This window comes from Schistocerca americana, chromosome X (assembly GCF_021461395.2).
Source record: "Schistocerca americana isolate TAMUIC-IGC-003095 chromosome X, iqSchAmer2.1, whole genome shotgun sequence".
Classification (NCBI taxonomy): domain Eukaryota; kingdom Metazoa; phylum Arthropoda; class Insecta; order Orthoptera; family Acrididae; genus Schistocerca; species Schistocerca americana.
The window spans coordinates 533,130,888-533,149,581 of NC_060130.1; the positions used below are offsets into that span (position 1 = coordinate 533,130,888).

General features: G+C 42.8%; 1 protein-coding gene across 1 annotated transcript; it reads left to right on the forward strand.

Moving 5' to 3' along the window:
* Positions 1–10,937: 10,937 nt before the first annotated feature.
* Positions 10,938–17,031, forward strand: LOC124556129 (aquaporin AQPAe.a-like). The gene is made up of 6 exons (XM_047130145.1): positions 10,938–10,989; positions 11,092–11,291; positions 12,723–12,866; positions 13,290–13,496; positions 16,712–16,792; positions 16,879–17,031. Exons 1-6 carry the CDS (start codon positions 10,938–10,940, stop codon positions 17,029–17,031), a joined length of 837 nt encoding a protein of 278 aa, XP_046986101.1.
* The last annotated feature ends 1,663 nt before the right edge of the window (positions 17,032–18,694 follow it).

Below are 18,694 nucleotides of genomic sequence, written 5' to 3' on the forward strand. Positions count from 1 at the left end.
GCAAACCACATTAAATCTAAATTAGGATGCCGAGTGGAGACTTTAACACTATTTCTCACGATTACGATTCAATTTCTGTCGATATCTGATATATGAATGTAAATTCTGAGGTGTGGAATACTGATGCCCTCAACGATGGTCCACCTGTCCAGCCTTCGACTATGCAGAAGTTACATACCGTGCAAAGAGTTCATTCTGGGAACGTCCATCCAGATGAACCTGGCCTATACTCGCTATATTGTTCCTAGGATCGTAAAAAGTGCTAGTTTAACCCAAAATCTAAAGCTGTGTGCAAAATTTATATTTTCATTTTATAAAGCAGTTCTCCAAATGATTAGTACAATTAGTAGGAAGCCACATAAAATCAAAATTAGGATTGCCGAGTGGAGATTTTAACTCTATTTCTCACGATTGCGATTCAATTTCTTTCGATATCTGATATATGAATGTCTCCAAATGATTAGTACAATTTCCCAGGTGAGATGCGTGATCAATATACTACTAGCATGCGCTTTTGGTAGTATCGCCAGGAAGAATATGACTGAGTCAGAAGATGCTACACTGTATACAGATCATTTATTGTGTTCCACTCTCCAAAACTGACTATCCACTGTAATCAAAACGTAAAGACCAGTAAGTGTATGCATGCACTGGGTAAGGTCTTCCAGAAATTAGTGTGCAATACACTGAAGAGCCAAAGAAACTGGTATAAGTATACGTATTCAAATGCGGAGATAGGTAAACAGGCAAAATGCGGCGCTACGGTCCGCAACGGTCCAGACATGTGTCTGGCGCAACTGTTAGATCGGTTACTGCTGCTACAATGACAGGTTAACAAGATTTGAGTGAGTTTGAACGTGTTATAGTCGGCGCACGAGCTATGGGAGAACGCATCTTCCAGGTAGCAATGAAGTGGAGATTTTCCCGTACGACCATTTCACGAGTGTACCGTAAATATCAGGAATCCGGTAAAACACCAAATCCCCGTCATCGCTGCGGCCGGAAAATGATCCTGCAAGAACGGGACCAACGGCGACTGTAGAGAATCTTTCAACGTGACAGAAGTGCAGACCTTCCGCAAATTGCTGCATATTTCAGTGAAGAGTCAGCGTGTGAACCATTCAACAAAACATAATCAATATGGGCTTTTGGAGCCAAAGGCCCACTCGTGTACCCATGATGACTGCACGACACAAAGCTTTACGCCTCACCTGGGCCCGCCAACAACGACATTGGACTGTTGATGACTGGAAACATGTTGCCTGGTCGGACGAGTCTTGTTTCAAATTGTATGGAGCAGATGGACGAGTACGGGTATGTAGAAAACCTCATGATTCCATGGATCCTGCATGTCGGCAGGGGACTGTTCAAGTCGGTGGAGGTTCTGTAATGCTGTGGGGCGTGTCCTGTTGGAGTGGTATCGGACCCCTGAGACGTCTAGATACGACTCTGACAGATGACACGTATGTAAGCATCCTGTCTGATCACCTGCGTCCATTCATGACCATTGTGCATTCTGCGGACTTCGGTAATTCGAGCAGGACAATGCGACACCTCACACGTCCAGAATGGCTACAGAGTGGCTTCAGGAACACTCTTCTCAGTTTAAACATTTCCGCTGGCCACCAAATTCCCCAGACATGAACATCATTGAACATATCTGGTATGCCTTGCAACGTTCTGTTCAGAAGAGATCTCCATCCCCGTAGGATTCATGGTGTCAGTTTCCTCCAGCACTACTTCAGACATTAGTCGAGTCTATGCCACGTTGTGTTGCGGCACTTATGCTTGCTCGCGGGGGCCCTACACGATATCAGGCAGTTTCTTGGGCCTTCAGTGTATATTTAATGACCATTGCAAACTGAAAGGCATGAGTCCCTGTCTCAGGCCTCGTACTTGTGGCTGTGCTTTCCCAGAATGGTTTCCTTCAACCGTATGTAACTTTTGGGCAATTGAAGAACGGAGTGGTGGACCATTGTCGAGATCATCAGTGTGAAATAGCTCACAATTTACGTTCATGTATCACTTCTTGACAGAAAATGGCTCATATTCGTGAAGAATAGGGTTAAAATGTCAATAAGAAATACAAAATTAACTTTTGTATAGTTTACCCAACATCACTTACATCTAAGGCTCGGATACCTCCTTCGAAAGGGACGCGATCGGTTTGCTTCTTCATCCTCATCGACAGGACATAAAATCCTGACTTTCCTATTTCCTGACAGCGGCAATTACATAATAGTGATATAACTTTGAGAACAATGATGAATAAAGCAAGAAATGGGAGAAACACTACTAACGGTAGAGTACAAGAGAGCGTCGGGTCACAAATTTCATAGACATTTGATATCATGTAGTAAAACATTTCAATAACGTATTCAAAAATATAATCACGGTGCCCCGCTGCTGCTTTTAGACATTTAACGAAGAAATATTTATAATAAATACAGAGATATGAAGTTCAGCCTGAGACCTCACAAACGAAGTAGGATTAACGTATAGTTTTCCTAGTGGGTATTAGCGTTCCCTGAACATCGGAGAGATAATAAATGGGCTATAAAGCAAACTGATAAATGAAGCAGAATGGAATCGACCATTCATGGAAGTGGTTTTTAGAACAAACACGGAAAATGTGCAATATGTTGAACGAATGGGTGTAATGCCATAAATATTGTGTCAAACTATTCCCTATGAAAGAAAATGTTGCAAGCTTCAAGGCAGTTCATAATATCTCTTCGTCATCTCGCAAGTATCTGACAAAAAGTTTGAAATCCTTAATATTTTCTGCATTTTCCCTTTTAAGTGACGATTCGATTATACCAAATGCGAAGATAAGGAAAAAGTACTGCTTATTTATAGGGAGAATAGTTGAGAAAAAATAATGGCTGATTCATTCGTTGAGTAGAAGATAAAAGCGTTAATTCCATACTTACAAATTATGGAGGGTGGGTAACGTCACACTACCCAGAAGTTATGAACGAATCAAATCATTTCTCAGGAAACTATTCAAAACATTTTTGTGACTTCTGATCTGTGTAAATTCTGGGCAATGAGCTGTATCACTGTAACTGGTCCAAGGACCTAAAATATGATGTAGATGATAATAATAATAATAATAATAATGGTGATGATGATGATGATGACGATTTCAGATAGTGAATATAACTGTGGAATTAAAGTTATATGCTAACGAAGATCGTCGCCTTTTGTGGACGAAGTCGATTAACTGAGTTGGTAAAGCCCACTATTTTAATCTTTAAGCAATAAATATTTCAATTCTGATTACACTAGAATGTAAAATTCGTTGCAAAACTCGATAACCTATACGACCCCGTTTTGGAAACGCTATTCTATAAAGCAAATGTTAGGTTTTATAAGTTATCGAACATTTTTATTTGTCTTTAGTTTGGACCAAGCGAGGACGCATAAGAGGTAAGACACTAGACACGAATTCGAAAGGGTGGCTGTTCAGATCCCCATCCGGCCAGCAGCTAGCTCGAATCACTCGAGGCAAATGTGAGAACGGTTCATTTGGAAAAGACATAGTCAGATCCCTTCCAATTCCAGGTGTGTGCTTCGTCCTAATGACCTCGTTGTCAAAAGGAAAATTAATCACTTAAAAATGGAATAAATTTCTAGACGAAATACAAAAATCGTGGTGCTTTAGAGGTCCCGAATCACTTAGAAGAATGTCGCACTTGTCACATGCGTTGGTAGCTTCATGCTGAATCAACACCTACAGGCAATGGCACTCTAAAACAGTTACCCTTCCAATTATTAGCACAGCGTTGGTATGATGGAAATTCGCGACATTCGGTATTATGGGGTTAAAAATTAATCTTCAGTTTGGCATAAAAAAGGGAAACGTTTACGCTGAATTTCCATTTTCGAAAGTAATATGAAAACATTTCTTCCGATTATCGACCATATTGAGGGAGCTATTGTGTGTTGGGACAGGCAATGAGGAACGTATCTGAATCTGTAACATTCCTCAGAGTACCATCACCTATAGCGCAGAAAGCATGCATCCTTTTTATTTCCCGTAATTAGTACACTGACTACAGATTTTTTTTTTCTTGACTGTAATTTAATTCCCATACCCGTAAGAACGGGAGTGGAACGGCAGCGATACAATTGCGGTTTATCAGCAGAGAGCATTTACGAAAATATACGAAAACAATTTTAGAATATCTATGCTTCTTCTTTACCAGTTAAAATGTACATTTGTACATTTAAGGTGCCAAAAACCATTAGGTGTATTTTCAAACACAAATATCGTTGGTAGTCATTAAAATAAGAAAGAATGATTTCACTTCACAGCACTAACATGAAGGAATCGCAGGCGCAAAGGATAGATTGGGATTATAAAGGTTGTTTGTTATTGTGGTCTTCAGTCCGAAGACTCGTTTTATGCATCTTCCCACGCTACTCGATCCTGTTCAAGCCTACAGCCAACATCCTTTTCAACTCGCTTGCTTTATTCATCTATTGGTCTCCCTCTACGATTTTCACCCTCCACGCCTAACTCCAACACTAAATTGGTGATCATAGTATGTTTTATGTTTCAGAATCCTACAACCGATCCCTGCCTTTGTTCAAGGTACGTCAGTAATTACTTTTCTGCCCAGTTCTATTTAGCACTGCAACATTGGTTACATAATACATCACTCTAATCGGCAGGGTTCTTCTGTAGCACCACATTCCAAAAGCTTCTGTTTTATTATTGACTGAAATGTTTATCGTCCACGTTTCACTTCCGTACAAGGCTGCACTCCATACAAATACCTTCACAAAGGGATTCCTAACACTTAATCTATAGCCTATGTTAACAACTTCCTCCTCTTCAGAAACGCTTTTCTTGCCAATGATAGTCCACATTTTTTATTTTTGCTCCCTGAACCTTAGATCCTTCTCCAAATTTTTCTTTTGTTTCATTTGCTGCTTGCTCAGTGTACAGATTGAATCACCCAGGCTACAACCTTGTGTCACTCCATTCCCAGCCACTGCTTTCTTTCTTGCACCTCGACACATAACTGCGTTCTGGTTTCTGTACAACTCGTATATATTCTTTCGCTCCCTGTATTTTACGCTTGCTACCCTCATAATTTAGGAGAGCGTATTGCAGTCGACATTGTGGAAACATTTATCCAAATCTACAAAAGCTATAAATTACGTTTGCCTTTCCTTAATCTATCTTGTAACCGAAGTCGTAGGGTCAGTATAACCTCGCATGTTACTACATTTCTCTGGAATCCAAACTGATCTTCCTGATGTCTGCTTCTACCAGTTTTTCCATTCTTCTGTAAACAATTTGTGTCAATATTTTGCAACCATGACGTATTGAACTGGTAGTGCCGTAATATTCACATCTATCTACAGCTGCTTTCTTTGGAAATGGAATTATTACATTCTTCTTAAAGCCTAAGGATATTTCGCTTGTCTCCTACACCTTGTACACGAGTTAGTTCTGTTATGGCTGGCTCAACCAGGAATATATGTATTTCTGAGTGAATGTCGTCTACCCCAGGGCCTTGTTTCAACTTACGTCTTTCAGTGGCCTGCCATATTCTTCTCGCAGTATCTTACATCCTTTCTCATCTTCACCTAGGTTATCTTTTCTTTTTATATTGCCTTCAAGTAATTTTTCCTTGCACTGTCCTTCTATATACTCGTTCCGCTTCTCAGCTTTCCCTTCTTTGCTTACTACTGGTTTCCCATCTGCGCCCTTGATATTCGTGTAGCTTCTTTCCTTTTCTCCAAAAGTGATTTTAATTTTCCCGTGCGATTTATCTGCTTTTCCCGTGGCTGAGTGGCCAAGTGAAGATATGAGTAATACAGTTGTAATGGAACGAAATGTGCGGATGGACTACTGATAAGAAGTGAAGTGACATATCTGTGTTACATATCAATGTTACTTTGGGTGTACGTGCTGAGGTATAGAGTAAAACAATCCTAGGCGTTAGACTCCTGCCAGGAATATAAATCATTTCTGCTGTCAGTAACATCTGCAGAACAAACAGTTTCATTGGCATCAGCTAAGGACACTTTGGATTAAACTTCTTGATTCACAGTTAAGAAAGAAGCTGTAAAGACGAGGGTGTAGAGAACTATGCAACGTTCGTGGTAGTTGCTAAAATTTTCCACGCTTTGCAAAAGCAAACTGACTACAGACAAATGTAGTCAGTACGGTGTCCGGCGTTACCATAAAATTCCAAAAAACTGCCGTCCACTCTTTCTCCTCTATCAGATGTTACACACAGAACCACAAGCAGTGGCGAAAGAACAGTTAACACGTTGTGTCTTGATGTTACTGCCTAGATGCCATCAACGTTAAATTCAGTTCGACCATTCAGTGCAAGTTTGTTAAATCATATGATGTTATTTTTCTAGAATTTTGTACGCTATCGCTGGACGAGGAGTTGCTCGCAGATTCTACTGTTAACTGAAATGTTGAAGTTCGAAGGCTACACATCTCATTGGTACACTGAAAAGTAAACTAATAAAGCATGACTTTAAAACTAAATTCCATGAAGTGTTACAGTATCTCTGTAAGATTATCGTAATGTCTTAAGTACTGTAGACGTGACGTTATGTCAAAAAATAAAGAAATTGTAATACATAGATTGGACAGAGACTGTAGTGTAGCATGTTCTTCGGTGACTGCTGTCTTGAAGTGTGCCGTCTTTGCTGCGACAGTGTTTGGTCTACTAGAGGTTTATGTGAGACTAGCCGCCCTGCCCATTTGTAGTGCGAGTCTGCCAACAGCGCCGGTCTTGTTGATATTGTGGAACATCACAGCCATGTGTCTGTCTGCACTGAGGCATCCATTTACTCCGCAATGTAAGTTGGAAGAGCTATTGCATGTGTATAATACCGATAGCTTTAAAGTCTTATACAGTTTAGGCTTGTTTTTGTCTGAATTTGTGAACGTCGATGTGTTTGTGTATCTTCCACGTAATTTCTAGTTTTTGATGCTGGATGCTTCAAGATCCAGTAGTAATTAAACTAGTTGCCTTATAAAAGGTAAGATTTCGTGGTAGATAGAGGAACGCATACCGATCAAATTTTTATGTCTCAGTTACGTCATTCTGCTTTATTCATGACGATTTTGTCATCACTGTTCGAACTTTCGTTGCAACGGATTGAGGTGTCCGGTCAATGCTGTGTAGGGAAGCAGGGAGCTAAGGCTACGTAAGTAGTAACTGAACGCACTCGCCATGTTGCAGACTGTAGTGCACTATTCTGTAGCTGTCCAATAGATTCACTTCAGAGACTTCATCAATTGAAGCTAGAACTTTCTAAATAAAGTCTCATACCATTTTTAACATAATGGCTACGTCAGTTTATGAGTTTTTCATTTGCGTGAATAATTCCATACTATAAGAGTGGACGTTTGTTGGGTCGCTTTCTGTTCGGTACAAATTTGGTAATCTATTTTAAACTTCGGTATGAGTTTGGTGCTAGAACCTCCCAGCGTAGTTCAGAGATGGGTGACCATTCAATATAACACGCTTCGTCAGTTATGTGGTGGCCACCTTGTGTATCACTGCCGTTTCTCTTCCCTTGTTAGACACAGATTGGTTCACGGGAGAACAATTTCTAGTAAGCCTCCATGTAAGCTCTAATCTAATTTTGAACTTCGCAGTATTTTCGGGAAATACTTTGGGATCCAATGTATTAACTAACGTGTGGAGGAACTGAAATTTTCCATGGCCGCTGTAGGCTCCTGATCCAAACTGGCTGAAAAATTTCACACGCGAGAGTAAAAAAATGCAGAAAACTTTCAATAGCATTTCCATCCTCCCAAAGCAACAAAATTTTGTGATACATTTGTAGCTATGTCAACACCTTAAACATTAAAAATGAAGTAAGGTGGGCGTATCAAACACGTAATTTACTTAAGAATGCCCACCACCCCTTTCCGCTCGTTCTGTTACATATTGCACGCGAACCACGTATTCTGTCTTCCGGCTTAGCTATTAGCATAGCTGTAAAAAAAACTTGTCACAATTTCCCAGTACTATCGGTGTGGGTTAAGACGCCCTATGCAGCTAGTGGAAATGTTACGTTCTAATAAGTTCCGAATTACTTGGTTCGTAAACTGTCGATGTAATTGCTGCCGTACACGTACTAATGTTGCTTGAGCTTATTCACCTATTTGTCTTGCAAGGGGTAAGCAGGAGAAAAATCTACGTGTTAAATGTAGCATGTATTACGGCAGTTCTGAAAGAGCGAGCTCGTTCCATAAATTTATTCCTTGATGCTGCACCCGAGACAGTAAGTGACCGTCAGGCTAAACGCTAGAAACGAATGGCTGTTCGCGAATGGTACAAACGAGTCCAGACTGCCACCTCAGTGCTTCGTAATGTCTCAGACGGCTGTTGCTCATTAATCGATCACCTTCCCGTCCTGCAGGTCCGTGATGAGCATTTTTGACAGTGAAGCTTCTTCACAGCTTAAAACTGCGGCAGGTGCCACAATCAGCTAGGAATGGTAAATCTACATGGGATTACGAAGAGCGTATAGCGTAGATACGTTGCATGCCAAGTCAAGCAACATCGTGCGGCAGCTGCTTCGATAAAAAAAGCACCATGTTGCTGGCTTCATATTTACTCTTCTCTGTAAGCGGTTGACCAGATAGCGGCTTTGTCAGAACTGTGATGGGGGTGGGAAATAGCCACTAAAGGTGGCTATTTCGGAAACGCAACGAAGACATTACGCTACCACAGTTTCAAAATAGTGGTGGGAATCAACCTCTTCCTACTCCACTCGCTAAATCCCACAGCGGAAACTTCCGTGGGTTCCGACCAAGTAAGTCAACGTGACCGTGGTTACTGTCATAACACTAATCGTTAATTTCCACGCGATGTACTCTAGGAAACATGGTAGTTAGATGAGCGCGTTGTCAGATGGAACAGTTTAAAACATGTTCTAGAGGTGTTTCAGCATGTGATTTTTGAACTTCGTCTTCGGATTTAGCGTCTCAGAAGGCTGTTATCTTTATCTGCCTGCACTAAAAGATCCTTCATACGAAACTTCATAAACGTATAGACCCACAGTTAATTACGTGTCTTCGCCGCGTACGTTTCTATAAATTTATAACGACAGGTTACCTCGTTATTTAATTTTTTAATACGTAATCGGCAGTTATCATGTTTTCCTTTCAGAAATTTAACGACGAAAATTATCTGAAATAGAAAATCAAAACGTGCCTGTCTTCGAAGAGCAAATATAAAGTTGTGATGGAAGTTTTTCCTTTACGAATAGTTAAAAATTGAAAATACTTGATCGTCTGCTTTGAGGAAAATTCAGATTGTCCTCAGAAATCCTGTACTCTGAAATAAAGGCTAGGGCAAAGAAATGAACGCTAGAGTACAGTATCAGGGCTTAAGTTTATCAAAATATGCCAAGTCAGTTTGGCAATGTAAGGGTGCGTCCGTCGGTCACATGTACAACTTCTCGCTTTTGCGGCCACAAGTAACCCGTAAAACCCCATGGAAAAAGCTGCTGACCGCCGTCCCATCTCTGCTAAAATGCGCAATAACATCCCAATTTAAGAATACCTCCAAGCAGTCTCTGAAAGATTGGGAGTTAAATTTTCTCGTTATTATAGGAAACACGATGAGACATGATCGTCACCACCAACCCTCCGCTTTTTATTATTTTCTACATATCCACTATTGTTGGAATGAGCGATTCCGTCACGCCACATATTGGTAAAACATTCCAGCCGTCTTCTAATTTAGGTAGAATTAACGAGGCTTCGCGGCATATATCTTCATTGTACAGCTCCGTACGTCATGAGAAACAAGCCCCAATGTGAGAACAAAGCAGCGCTTAATGTTTATCATGTTGAGCTCACTGCTAGTGACTAAAACCAACCTCGGCTGTATTAATCCTCATTCGATAAAACAAGTTTAATTTCTTAGAGTACATCCAGGTTGCCAAATTGGGCTGAAGTGACGTCGATGGGATCTGCAACATTACATACCAGACCATCTAGTTCCTGACGTCAGTACAGCTTGGCGACCTGTAGATAAAGAAACGAAACTGGTCGTAACAGATGTGTAAAAACGCAGCTGAGGTTTTCCATTAATCGATACTTTGAAGAAGCGTGTCACTTTCTTCAGTAGCCTGTCACAGAGGTCTGGTAGACAATGTGTCCTAGGAGAAAGGGTCAATATTCAAATCACTTCGTGATTTGAAGAAATTGCAGTTGAAATAAAACTTCAGAGGTAGTAGATCATAGCTACTGGCACAAATCGCTTCTACTGAACAGGTATTCACAGCCCTTAAGGTGTGAATTATGCAGCTTGTTTCCCAGGTTTTTGATTCAAATGATCGTAATGTCACTCATTCCTCCTGCGCCACCCTGCACAAGGTTGCATTAATAAACCTTATGAAAGGGTTCGGACCCTTATCCTTAGAGCGTAAAGGATAGTTCTTGACTTTCTGCGTCTGAAATGACTATATGTTCTCCTAATTTCAAGATTTCTTTCCCATGTTAGCTAACACTTCTTCAGAGGGGTGAGAAGCTAGTTCCTCGCAGTTAGTGTGTGTAAACAGCTTACTGACCGCACAGGAAACGAAGTCACTCGCTAGTTCAGGTAAGCGGCAAGCATAAACAGGATGTATATGCCGCGGACGAGGCACAAATGACATTTTGAAACGAAATACAAAATGATTGCGCATACTGTGCTTCTTTGACACAAGGGGAAAAGATACGAAACGAGATTAAGTAAAAGGTGTATGAAAGGATAATGTAGATAGAGGAACTCTAGCCTAAGAGGAACTAAAATTTATTACTGTGATAAATCCTGTAAATACTCATTGCGTTTGAATAGGGGCGCCGTCTTAATTTGTAGATAGGAGACATAGTATAGTGCTGCGACAGTTGCAGTATGAAAACAGGTGGCAGTTCAGCTAGAAGAAACGGCATGGTTGAGGACGGAGGGTGCCTCAGCACGACAGCCGTTGAAGCGGCGGACAGTATGGTTTACCTAGTGTTTCCACAAGACCATTGCAAATTCACCTAGATTCTTGAAACTTGCAATGCCATGTCTCGGAAGTGACACTGTGCTTATGTTCTAGGCGTCCTGGACCTGATAAGGTTAGACGAGATGAAGCCCTGGAAAACAGTGGTGGTACAGCTGGCTGCTGAGCTCCTCGGCACGTTCCTGCTGGTGGTCGTCGGGTGTGGCTCGACTACAACGGCGTGGTCGGAAGGCTACCAGCCGACGACTGTTCAGGTGGCCCTGACATTTGGACTTACTGTCGCATGCATCGTGCAGGTAGGTATCGCAATATTGGTCGCATTCTAGAGAGCAAGAAATGGTCACTCGTTAAGCTTGCTAGTAACGGGGGGAAATAATAGTAAGTGTAGTGAGCTGCGTATCGCAAATGGAATTGAGGTAGATTCGACTGCTACTGACTAGAAAGTACCTGGTCATGGCGTGTTGGGGCCGCTCTTTCAGCGGCGTACATAGATAGTAGGGGCGCAAAGTGCAGTTGGAAGACGGTGTGTGCTGGCTGTCTGTGCTTTCTTAGTGTCTCGTTCGTGGAAAACGTCACAAGATGTGGAAGCTCGCAGGCCATGTAACGGCTGTGGGCAGAAGAACATTCGCTCCATATTAGGGTTAAGGCCAGACACTTCAGCTATAATTGTCAGTATTACTAAGTTCGCGGCAGAGCCGTTGTGATCCGTATTATGCGCATGATGTTCACGGCATTGACAATGGTCTTAAACTGGTTATAAGGTACGGGACAAGATAGGATTCGCAGTGACTTAACAATTAGAATGTGAAAATAAACCCCTAATGAATCTCATTGCTTAAATGTGATGGTTGTGTATGGCGGTAGCAACTAGAGGTGCTCGCCTGTGCACAGTATTGAAGTGTTCGGTCCCTAGGAAACGAAAATTTGACGAGATAATTAAATGTCAGCAGCTTAACTCGTCAGGCTCACTCGTATTGACCTTTCTTAATGCATTTCTATGTCAGAATAGCTTAATGGCTGGTTTGTAACTCATTCCCCTTGCTGTAATGCAAGCATTTCACACATCCGCTGCAGGAATGGCTAGAAAGGTGCCATTGAGTGTGTCTGAATAAAAGTGGAGGGTAGAAGTAATGGTCAGTGCCACTCGAACAAATAGGTTCAACGTGCCAATGCTACAAGTTCTCCTAAAGAGCACGCGGCAATTGGCTACTAAAACGCTGTTCTCACAAATAGCGCGATGACAGGTTTCAGACAGTCAACAATCGGTTGCTTAAATTTATATGAAATTCGTTGTTAGCAAACTAAAACTACTAAACAGATGTGCAGTCGCAATATCCATTTGCGGCAAAACAGCGGAACAGTTTTTGTCGGAAGTACCATTAATACTGAGGCACGATTTCACTTGCGATAAAGCTGGTAGAGAGAGGATTAGGTTCTTCACTGGTAGAAAAGCAGTCAACGAAAACGACTTCACACGATTCAAATTCTTGACACCAGAGGTAAGTACGTCTTGGTACGAAGACGATGCAAGTCTTCCTGAGGCCATTTTCGAAAAATTCTGTATGGTTTGGCACCTGGGATATCCAATAAACGAGTGAAGAGGCACTGCAAGAACATGACTAACTTAAGCGTATCCATTTCCACTTAACTTAAACTCGGGGTAGTTGCACCGAAATATTTGTATGTGGAAGTAGATGAATGTGATTGACCAAAATGTTTGCTTTCAGACGCTGGGCTACGTAAGTGGCGCTCACGTGAACCCGGCAGTGACTGTGGGCCTGGTGGTGGGCGGCTTCCTGGGCCCGCTGAAGGCTCTGCTGTACGTGACGGCGCAGTGCGTGGGCGCCACCGCTGGCTCATTCGTGCTCCAGGTACTCGTAGCTGGCCTGTTGAAGTGGTTATTTCGTTCTAACAATTGTTAGTTAAATGGTAAAAAAGGACATGGTTTCAAACCTACGCGGTAGACTGTTCAGTAAAGTCTGGAATTTTGACGAGTTATAATCTGAGAATAACTGTACATGGCAACTAATTGCCAAAGAATGACGCCTTAAAGCAGCAAATAGTACAGAACGCGGAGTTGTATAGCAACTGTCAGAGCAGCGACTAAGGCTTTCAAATCTTCGTAGTCGAAGAACTGAAAAACAGCCATATTAGTGAAGAGGGACTGTAAACTTCGTCCAGCTGTGTTAACTGTAGTAAATTTGTTCGCTCTTTCCACAAAATGGTTTGAAATGTAAATGTAGTACCAGTGAGATGGAAGGTACCTTGGCAGCTTTATGTTGTGGTTGTTGCAGGCCCTGACACCTAACGAGACGGTCGCAACGCTGGGCGTTACAGCCTTGAATCGGCACGTGACGCCGACGCAGGGCTGCTTCGTGGAGATGGTCATATCATTCGTGCTCGTGATGGCCGTGTACAGCGCTGCCACAGGGGCGGCGGCGGCGGCGGCAGCAGGACCCTTCACTGTCGGCATGTCTATAACAGCCTGCCACTTGTTCGCGGTATGTTTCCCAGGGGCCCAAGATCCCTGATCATGGGTGCTCTGAGGTTTAATTTCAATGACTGATAAGTCTGTAGCTGCTGTGCGGACGTTGAGACCCAGGCTAATACAGCCGCAGACTTGGTTGTGGAGGTGCCTGATTTAAGCGGCCTAGGTGCAGAATCGGCAGCGTAGAAGTCGGCACACCAATTTCATTATTAACTTGGTAAATACATTGATACGTCCCTAAATTTTCAAAACCCCCGTTTTTACCAACGCATCTAGTTCAGGAAATTAACAATTAACGTATTGCATCAGTTGGGTTTTAAGGAAGAATTGATAGTTTCATAAGCGACACAAACAGCGCCAACAGTGTTAACGGTCCCTCATAACTACGATCTGTGGTTACACAGGGTATGATAGCAGGGCGGGTAATACTACGGCCACCGTGTGAGTTGCGCATAAAAACCAACGGCAATGTGATTGCTCGAGTTCGGCATTAAATAGTTAAGGCACTGTCAGGTAGGCCGATCCACCACGGCACCGGTTGATGTAAGAGCAGAATTTGAATGACACATTCCGCAATTCTGCGTAGTGGCGTGTCTTTGAAGATGGAAAAATAGGCTTCGTATGTTCGATGCTGCCAGGAAATGCTAGACGAAACGTTTGCCTTGCTGGAAGGTCAACATGAAGCAACTCTTGAACATGATTAATTTTGGAGAGCAATGCTGGAAGTTTCCGCAGAACTTTCTGCAGTCCTCACAACTCTAAGGTTCACTTAAATCGCCGTCCACTGCATATTGGCACTCCCTCCTGTAATGCTGTAGCAACATGTGCTGAAGTCGGACCAATTGCTCTCTTCCTTCAAAAAACCTGTCTTAACGGAATTATACCTTCCTCCAGACCCTTCACAATGGGCCAGCGCCCAATTTTTTTTCTTATCCTTAAGCGTCAGGAACTTCAGCAGATCTGAGTCACCGATCTTGCAAGACACTTTCACCACCAGCGCGCCATCCCGCATGGATAGTCATACCGAGCGTCTCACAGCTGTGTACCCCGTGTCTTCTGTTTAACAAATTCTGCGTCTTACAGCGCCATGTAGTGAAGTAAGTACCATAGTGCCCCCACCCCACCTTCGATAATAATCCGTCCTAATATGACGTCATGAGTAGTTACTTTTTCAGCGTTTTGAAACTGGATCTTCGGTTACCACCTTCAAATTTCGAATTGCGTGATGACACAGCTTCGCAGCTAGTTCGAGAAAGTCAGAATAACCTACCTTTCGGTTTTAGGCAAGAACTGCCCATAACTAAAGCTGTATATATGGCTATTAAGCATGTGAAGTGCCTGTTGGGTATGTGGACGGTAAACGGAACTTCTGTGATTAGTAGTTCTCACGGTGGGGTTAGAACGTGGTCATTTCGGTATACTCCCATCCGGTAAATATCAATATGCGGCACTTCCTTCTTTGCACGCTACATTAGATCTTGGCAGTAAATACCCAAGCCTGATAGTAGCTACCCAACAGCGAAGGCAAGCTAAGTGGAGAATCAGGGTCGTTCAAAGGAGTGGGAGCGGACCGAAGCGACTTCCGGCAGTTTCTGGCCAGTCTACAAAACCCGTTCTTTTCTCTGGCCTCGACAAGTTTTTCCTGAGCCAGGTTTCTTACCTGGAAATCTGTAATGCGACGCGGAACACAATTTAATCATATTGCTGAAGGAGCCCTTCAGATCTGAATTCAGTGTTGGACAAACAAAATAACTCCTGTGTTCAAAAAATTTCAATAAAAATGCAGCAGCGAAGCTCATGCATACCACAGCCTGAACTGTTCACCACCAACACGACCGTTAAAAACTCACCATACATTTGTATAAATTTTGTCCAATTAATTCTAGGTATCAGAACAAGCTTGGAATAACACGGGGTCCTTCTTCCTGACAGGAATTCAAAGATGTTGGTGTGTGGGTATGCTGTAATGCATATGGACAATGTGTGGCGTTAGGTGAAAAACTTCGGAAATTCCGCATGTCTGCCGGCAGACATTGATTAGATAGGGATCGAAGACATACTGGTAATGATAAACAAGAAATACGCTTTAGTTCACGATAAACAGCGACGCTTCTGTAACCAGAGTTAAGAGCCTTAGGGAGCCAATAACGCACGCCCCCAAACGTTGTTCTTCGCATCAAGCGATCGTAAAATGAAACTGGTCAGTGGTGAATCTTGCAAACTACAGCCCATTTGACTGTTAGGTCTTAAGAAAGCAACATACGCTGTTAAAGATCAAATGACTTGCGTGAACGTAACAGCCGAAACATAAGAAAAAGCAAGGCTTGGTTCAGTAATGTCGCAGGTAGGCACGAATGCATTGGCGACAGTGCAAAAAGGGAGGTGTGTAGAGGACAGTTAAAGCTATAATCTACTAATTCCGCTGTTCTCTCAATCACTAAACTTGATACAGGGCACCGCCTCTTGGTCTACCCTCGTATAAAAGTAATCGCCGGCCGCGGGGGTCTCGCGGTTCTAGGCGCGCAGTCCGGAACCGTGCGACTGCTACGGTCGCAGGTTCGAATCCTGCCTCGGGCATGGATGTGTGAGATATCCTTAGGTTAGTTAGGTTTAAGTAGTTGTAAGTTCTAGGGGACTGATGACGACAGCTGTTAAGTCCCATAGTGCTCAGAGCCATTTGAGCCATAAAAGTAATCGGTGACCTAAGTATTTAAACTGTGCAAATAGATTTAAATTTGGAATGTGGACTAACGCCCTATAGAAAGCTTATGGCTCGACCTTGTCCAGACATAAGGTGACTGTCATCAGAGTGGTAAAGAGATCTTCACACACCAGAAGCACTGCTACAATGAAAGTGGCTCATTTACGTTAAGTATATGCCCAACTAAACGTGAAGGTATCGTCCCAAACGCAATAACACGTAGTTAAGATATGTGCGCACCTTCATAACTTAGGTTTCGGGAAGGTAAAACTACTTTACGATGTATCAGTTGAATTTACGGTTTCGTAGAACGCTACCCAGAAATTGACAACGATAGAAAATTCACTTCGTAGGTCAGTAGAGCAAACCCTGATGGTAGCTGAAAAAGCAGCCACAGGACGCACCTGTAAATGACAAAGGACCGCCTAAAATTCAATAAGCTGTAAATCACTATTCAGATGGATTCAAATGTAACGCGGAAATATCTGAGGTATCGTGCAAGACTAAATGACCTTCATTTTTCGCAGATGCAGTATACTGGTGCTGGTATGAATCCGGCTCGCTCTTTCGGACCTGCTTTCGTTACTGAATCTTGGACAAACCATTGGGTATGTATCAAATGAAAAGTGTGAAATGCATTATGAGAGTGAGTTGTCAAAGCTTTGCTTAGTATTGGTTCGGCCGTCTTTTGCAGGTGTACTGGGTGGGACCGTGCGTAGGCGGTGTTGCTGCGGGTATCGTCTACCAATACTTCAGACGAGAAGAGCCTGTGGATGCATCAGAGAGTAGGGCTTCTCCAGGCCAAGCTTCTGGCATGGCCTCAGGGGTAGCGGAACGGAATGTATAAGCACGGAACAAAAATGTAATGCTCTTGACAACATGGCATTGTCCAATTTCTGCCTGAACTTTGTGGACGAGTGTGTAAACCTAATTAAGCCTGATGTTAAGAGAATGCATACTAGAACTCGCCTATTTCGCTAGGCGTGGCAAGGACATATAATGGATGTAAAATTTTAGTAATGTGAAACATTTACAATGTACTGAGATTTTATGCTCCAGTGTATTTTTAAATGTTGTCCACGTTCAATAAATTCAGCATGTCGAAAGCTAGTATCTGCTGACTAGTAAAATTAGATAATCTTAAAGCTAGGATAGGCACAAGAAAGTCTCACCCGACCCTTCGAAATCACAGTACTTGGGCACAACACCCCCCCTTTTTATGTTCATATAACATAAGTGAATATTCTTAACGTGCAGTTGTTTCAGGTACATACCGTTCTTCAGCTGGGCTGTTTCACAATTCTTTTCCAGAGGGCGCTGCTTCAGTAAACGAAATTTTCTGCGTGCTTGGAAGAAGACAAATTTAAATCATTGGCGTATCACTAGTTCAATAATTTCCGTGGTTCTCCGCCCTTGCTACTATAGGTTGACGTATCATTTTCACTTCAGTTACTTCATTACGACGTAAGCTTGTCGTAGGTGCCAATCTCAAGACGTCCTGGCTGCCGACGTGATACGGCAAGCAAGCAAGCAGGCAGGCAGGCAGGCAGGCAGGCGGTCGCTCGCTCTAAAAGATCCAGTTAGGGCATTTAAATTCGCAGTTCACTCCACAACCATACAAATAAGAAATGAATCCTAAATACTGAAAGACATAAACGTATGATACGTTAGTCAAATTTGACGTTACTAACAACGCTCGATGAGTCGTTGATATTGGAAGCGCGCGCGCGCATACACTACATGCATACACATGTATACATCTCCGGCAACAGCTCTCAATATAGGTGTCGCCTCAGCAATAGTTCAAAGTATGGCTGAACTTCAAGCCAATAATTCCTGCAATGACGTGACGCATCAATGGAGTGGGGTCCACTGTGCGCAGTACACACCCACGTACGTGGCAATGTGTGAAATGCCCTAGCCTTGTTCATTCCCAAATAATTCGAATTAACACGACACAATTTCGTGAAGTGCCACTCGCAAATCCACTTAAATCGATCGTGCATATGTTCAACGGAACGCTCAAGTTAAGTGATAGTACGACACACATACAGTAAGGTAAACTTGGCCAGGCTGGACCGTACTGGCCAATTCTGGCATTAGCCAGTGGCCTTTTCAATGTATTGTAAAGGCGCGTGGCGCTACCACACTGCTCTCGGCCGTGGCCGTCTTTGCAGAGCTTGGCGCCACTACTTCGAAAGTGGCACCTCAACTGGCATCACGAGGCTGAGTGGACACCGTTCTAGCCCTCCTACCAAGGGGAAAAGTTACTGGCAGTGCCGGGATCTGAACCTGGGTAGTCTGTCACGATTACCATTCACATGTGACAGACGGATTTCACATGTACAGTAGGCTTCACATAGTGCCTATTCAGCAATCTAACAAATTATTTAGCGGTCGCCAGCCCAGTTAGGCCATGTTTAACTGCACAACGGTAGAGTATATTATGCGTCGTACTTAAAAGCCCTGAGTTCTGTAATAACTGAAAGTCTGGGATAGTGCTGGTTGTA